This window comes from Lepeophtheirus salmonis, chromosome 13, assembly GCF_016086655.4.
Source record: "Lepeophtheirus salmonis chromosome 13, UVic_Lsal_1.4, whole genome shotgun sequence".
Lineage (NCBI taxonomy): Eukaryota > Metazoa > Arthropoda > Copepoda > Siphonostomatoida > Caligidae > Lepeophtheirus > Lepeophtheirus salmonis.
Genome location: NC_052143.2, coordinates 38,556,953 through 38,562,926, shown reverse-complemented (window position 1 = coordinate 38,562,926; position 5,974 = coordinate 38,556,953). Strand labels below are relative to the sequence as shown.

The window sequence follows — 5,974 nt, the reverse complement described above, 5'->3', positions numbered from 1 at the left end:
GCGTGCGAGGAGAAGGGAAGAAATACTTATGGCATCATTGATTAAATAACATACATCTTCTTCCATCAAGAATGTTATCCTTCCCGCCTTTCTTATTCAATATTAATATAATATTAGATGCTGACAGTCGATATAGAACTGAATAAAATGCCTAAAATAACACGGCCCTCAGTCTGGATTTCTGAAAATGGAGGCCCAAGAATTTGGAAAATACTTAACGGATGAGAAACAGATGGGTTGTTGGATATGTCGATATAAATGTGCCTTTAGCCCCCCGTCTAGAATTACACGCCATTCATTATCCTCATATCATAACAAGAGTATGTATATTCATCTATAAAATCAAGTTAACGATGAATACATCAAGTCAGACTTTAACTTTGATCTCACAAAGATGTTTATTGCATTTTATATACCCTAATCCATTGCTAATCATCCTACGTTCAAAAAATTTATGGAGAAATACACGGGTAAATTCTTCCCTTCCCGAAGAACCATCATTAATTAATGGAGGATGTTGGTAATGATGTCATTTATAGAAATACCCCCATTGTAAATTGGGAAGTTAAGATAATTTTCAGCATGTTTAGAGTCATCCACACCAAATTACGAAATGGAACTCTGAATTTTGTACCATCTAACAGAAAGTATTCATTTTTTTATAATTCTAATCATAAAATATGATTAGATTTTAGCTAAAATTATCAAGAATTATGATACACAACTCATTAAATGTCAAAGACAAGTGCTTAAATGGGCACAACAACGGGAGTAGTAGCTTTGGATGGTTCGCAACTAGTTTGCCTGGCATTAGTTTCTTCCCTTAAAGACTTGGGTATGATCATTAGGTTTTTCAATATTACATAGTAAATAAATGTTACTTTTTTATCACTTAAGGATTAGCTATGGTTGATGAGCTCCAAGAAAAGGTGACAGGCAGATTTTAACAAAACACGCAACCACTCATAGTCTATGGCGTCACTATTGTAGAATTTTCAATTTAATGTATCGTACCCCCGACTGCTAGGCAACAGAAACAGATTTATACAAAACATGCAACCAATCATATTTTATGACGTGAATATAAAAAACCGTAGAAGAAGTCAAACATCATTCGTACACGCGTTATGGTCTAACCTGGTATTTCTAGTAACATTGGTTGAATAGAATAAATCAATTTGACATCGTCTATGTATTAGAAAAAGATGAATTAAGATTTTTGTTAAATGGATAATTAAAGAATGGCAGGCTATTTGTTTATTTCTTTTCAAGTGTGTAAGCTTCAAGTTTCCACCCAGTCTATTAATTTTTTAATATTTTAATTTATATTTAAAATTGTCGTTGGCGTAATTATTACTTAATTTTGTAAACTGCAGAGAATAGATTATTTCCAATTCTAAGTTTAATATAATAAATGAGTAATTAAGTATTAATAAAAGTCACTAGACTTGAACGTAAATGGTAAAACAACCTACTAAAATTCAGTTTTTAGAAAAAAAAAGGTTTTGTAGGCAATTAATATGAAAAGTTCCGAAAATTACTATCTACTGAAAGGACCTTGTATTTATGGAAATAAAACAAAATTGTACTCCAAATCCAATGTTTGCCTAATGAACTTTTCGTATTTGATAAAAATATAATAATAGAATTGTGGTGTTTTTCTAAATATAATGAAAGACCGTTAAAGAGATATTCTATTCTCGTCGCCAAATCACAAAGAATTAACCGAGTAACTGAAAATCACGGAATCGAAAGGAATTGGTTGTAGAAAGGGAATTAATACGGAAATAGAGTTTATTTGTCATAAGATAAAAGAAGACTAAATAAGAGAATAATTAATGAGGAGAATAAAAAGCATGGATGTAAGAATGTACGTTTGTGATTAATACCATTATCTTTGAACTAGAATAAATAAATAATAGGGTTAATAAACCCCCAAATTGTACAAATCTTCTCTAGTTGAGCGAAATCCGTCTTCCGGACTTCGAATGAACATCTTCTAAAAAGTAAAATATATTAGATAACATCATAATCGCTAATTATATCTCCAAATAATAACTAAAGAGTACCTCTAGCGAAGAAAATAAGTTTCTGTGTACCAATACATTTTTGAGCAGCGTTTTAAGGTTGGCACTGAAGGGGGTATGTTCAATTTTACTATTTAGTATTTTGAAATTAATAATAAACATATTTTTTGATCTTGTTATTTTCTTTTAACAGGTTTTATTTGGATTTTGTTCGAATAAGTCAATTAACAAATGTATGTCCCGGCCATTGGTCCGTACATTAGTGCGTCCGCATGATGATATTATGGGGGTTTACGTTTTCTTAGATAATAAATCATTTTAATTTTATTTTTCCTTGATAATAAAAAAATTCTTTTTTTTTGAGGGGGGGACCTGGGGGCGCCTCTGACATTGCATTAATATATATAAGTCCGTCCCATGCCAGAACCTAAACAAATGAAAGTATGCCTGGGGTAAAGACAACAGTTCGTTACTAATTGTGAATAAAGTCTAAATATGACAATAGTCTGTTTAGTCCTGATTTCTTGAGCTGTAGAAAAATTTTCATTTGATGATCCTTTTAATTAGATCCATTATTTATGCAAAAAAGAATAGAATATTACTTTTTTGCATTGAAAGAGTTTGTCATACATCCGGAACTAATTAGCCGGACTGTTTGGATATTGTAGTATTCACACTACAGAGTACTTTAATCCTTTGTATTTTTAACATAACCTTTCTAGTTTGTAGTTATCCAATTGTAACTAAGAGGTAAACATAAAGTATAAAATTAATAACAATACTATTTGAATATTTAATATTAAGTTCTAGAAATGGCTTCGTATCGAGATGAAGGAGACTATTTCGTTCGGGTTGGAACTGTTATGACTCCAAATACATTTTGGGTCACAAAGATGCCTTTGGGTTCTAAAATCACAGATACTCAATTTGGCAAAATCTTTGACATGGAATACAATTTACAAGAAAAATACAACGTGAGAGGTGCTTTAGAGGATATCTCGGAATTAATACCCACCATAAGAGTTGGAATTCGAGTAATGAGCGGATTACACTCCACATTTAATTAATAGTAATTATACTAAATAATTGTTGGTACATTATATTTATAGGTGGCTTGTCGAAAGCATGATTCTCATCAGAATTGGTATAGAGGAGAAATAGTGAATGTTGTACGCATAAATGGAGATCTTTTTGTTCAAATTTTCCTTATCGATTATGGAGAATTCCTTCCCACGGTTCCTGTGGAGTCTTGTGTCCGTAAACTCTTGAATTCTGAAATGGTTACATTTCCGCCTATGGCATTTCAACTCCTTCTAGCCGGTAATTATTTGCAGGGCCGTCCTTAAACATTTCGGATCCCTACATGAAATGCCCAATCCCAATTTGAATAGAATTGACAAGGAATTTAATGACGAATCATAAATTATTTTATAAAATAAAATGCAGGCTCTGTTTTTAGAGAATATATTTCAAATGAACTATTTCTTAGAAAAGGCATTTCTCACTTTCAAATCCTTATTTATAAAGAATATTTTTTTAAGATCAGAGGCCTATTTTAGAGCGGGGCCACTGTGTGCAGAGTAGTCAAAGGCCGGCCCTGATTATTTAAATTGAATTAAAACTATTGTTTATGTATCATACAAAATATTTTGCCTTTCAGGACTTTGTCCTATAAGCTACCAAATGAATAGAAACATTGGAATGAAGACTATCGAGCTTTCTGCCTCATGTTACTGGTCAGAAATGGCTTTCAAGCTTGTTAGGGTATGATTTGAGTTACTTCTCGTTTTTTTTGTTTTTTTTTTACATAATCTGTTTATTGAATAATGACACAATCAACAGAGTTTTACTCTTTCAAAAGTCTTGAAATTTCCATATCTAACTTTAGTAATACTTGACGTTACAAATCTCTAAAAAGTATAAAATCTGATTATCGACAATTTTCGATTACAATTTTTCCGAGTATTTCTATCATTTTTATAAGTTTGAACATAATAAGTAAAACTCCTTAACTAAACATATTATAGCCAATTACAGTAATAATACCTTAAGATTCGCGTATCCCAACGTTAGTGTGGTTTTTTTAGATACGAGCTAGTTGATTGAACGTGAGAGCCGCTTTTAAGTGAGATTTTTTGTAGTTATTTCTTGTTGGATATATAGCTTTACTTACGAGCTCCGTCCAGGAAATGAATGTATTTTTTTAGAAATGAAAGATAAATAATAATTATTTACCCATTAAATGATTTACTTAGGATTAAAAACAAATGTAAAATTGAGACGTTATTCTTTTCCAAACAAACCTTTAAATTAGATTTTCTCAGGATTTGATTATATCACGACATGAAATATTAACCAATATTGAAAATTAGAAAACAATTAACAGAAAATGGGTTGATTGATTTGTTTTCTTACTCAAAGTTGTCTCAAACTTATAATGAGTAAAAATACTCAAAAGATTCAAATCCAGCAATCTCAAAAAGTAGATTTGATACGAAAAAATTAATAACTGATTCCTAAATAGTGCGTCAATTATTAGTAGAAATAGATATAGAGGGAGACTAAAAGTGTTTTTTTTCTTTTGTAATTATAAGTGTTGGGGTTCGGTCTGGGAATCCTGGACCAGTCTGAGACTGTTATTTTCCAAGTTTGAGTAGGAACTGGTCTCGTAGTAAAATTTGGTCCACACACACAAAAACAATTCTTTCTTGATAGGTCCCAGAAAATAGAAATTATCTTTTTAGATACAAAAAAAAAACAAAAAAACGTCTACAATTTAAAATATCGGTCTAGATTTGTTAAGAAAAATCACTTAAGACCGAGCTGTAAAAAAAAATCGATTAGTGCCGAATCTCAACACTAATGATAATATAAATCTGGATTTCCAATTTAGGATAATGTAAATTCTTGCCCATTAAAATTGGGTAAAGTGACTTTTTGGAATGAGGATCAATCCGGTCGTGTTCATGGGCATTTGACACTCCTCACCATGAATAAAAAAATCAATCTACACGATTTACTCATTGATAATCGTTTAGCACTGTTCTTGGGAGACAAGATGGAAAGAGATATGAGCTTCTGCGGACCTTCGGTCCATGAATTCAAGGATGATAATATCTTGAATGATTCTTTATCAAGTCATGAAAACAGCAGCTCGTCTTGGTGTGTTCCTAAAGACAACAATGAATATACTGATGATGACATAAGTCATGATGAAGATAATACCTTAATTTTGAACAAATTGAAAGATCTCTCAATGAGTCAAAAGACTCCAGTCTCTAAAGTCGTTTGTGCAAAGCTTTTATGTCCTGTGATTCCTTTTAATGGTTGTTATATGGAACCCAGAAAGATGGATTCGGTCCAACTTGTTCCAGCGGGAATGGATGTGGGGTTATTAAATGAAAGAAATAGTTCAAAAAAGAAGAAGTAATGGAGGTTAAGGAGTTAGGAAAGAATCCGCCCATCATTGTTAAATATATATCTATATATAAGTTTTTGTTCAAGAAAGTTGTTAAATAAAATATGTACATTAAAACAGTTTCTTCAATTTTTTCTTGTGTTTTTGGAAAAAAATTAAGATTTAACAAATTTGAGCGATGTTCACTAATGTTTATGAGCCTCTGCGCAGGACCCTTTAAAGTTTCTAAATTTCATATTTATTCTTGTAAAATTCGAAATTGATAAAAGCTATTTTACGTCACCATTTTGATGTCGTACATTTTGGGGCATAAACAACCAAGTTTTATAATAATGAAAACCCTTTTTATGAATATTAAGGAAAATACTGAACTATTGGATCTCAAAAGGGGACCAACAAATTGTAGGTGTGGAACCTTAATGGCTATAAAAATTTTACGCCTAATTTGGCTTGTTTTATTATTTATTTATGTAAAACCCTAAAATGTATTAAAAATATGTTATTACATCGCTTTACAATCTTATATCCG

The 5,974-nt window shown here is 31.2% G+C and overlaps 1 protein-coding gene and 1 long non-coding RNA gene across 2 annotated transcripts; one reads left to right on the top strand and one right to left on the bottom strand.

Annotated features, from left to right (window-relative positions):
* Positions 1-1,776: 1,776 nt before the first annotated feature.
* On the bottom strand, positions 1,777-2,115 carry LOC121127417 (uncharacterized). Its single transcript, XR_005867833.1, has 2 exons — positions 2,070-2,115; positions 1,777-1,999 (listed from the first exon to the last, which is right to left on the bottom strand). It is a non-coding gene; the product is annotated as an uncharacterized lncRNA (long non-coding RNA).
* Positions 2,116-2,659: 544 nt separating this feature from the next.
* On the top strand, positions 2,660-5,565 carry LOC121128250 (uncharacterized). Its single transcript, XM_040723832.2, has 5 exons — positions 2,660-2,777; positions 2,832-3,061; positions 3,137-3,347; positions 3,688-3,791; positions 4,921-5,565. The coding sequence occupies exons 2-5, from the start codon at positions 2,840-2,842 to the stop codon at positions 5,455-5,457; spliced, it is 1,074 nt and encodes a 357-aa protein (XP_040579766.1). The 5' UTR covers positions 2,660-2,777; positions 2,832-2,839; the 3' UTR covers positions 5,458-5,565.
* The last annotated feature ends 409 nt before the right edge of the window (positions 5,566-5,974 follow it).

Coding starts and splice junctions, on each gene's coding strand:
- LOC121128250 (XM_040723832.2), top strand. CDS start 2,840: ATGGCTTCGTATCGAGATGAAGGAGACTATTTCGTTCGGGTTGGAACT. Junction 3,062..3,136: donor CCATAAGAGTTGGAATTCGA/GTAATGAGCGGA, acceptor TTATATTTATAG/GTGGCTTGTCGAAAGCATGA. Junction 3,348..3,687: donor ATTTCAACTCCTTCTAGCCG/GTAATTATTTGC, acceptor TTTGCCTTTCAG/GACTTTGTCCTATAAGCTAC.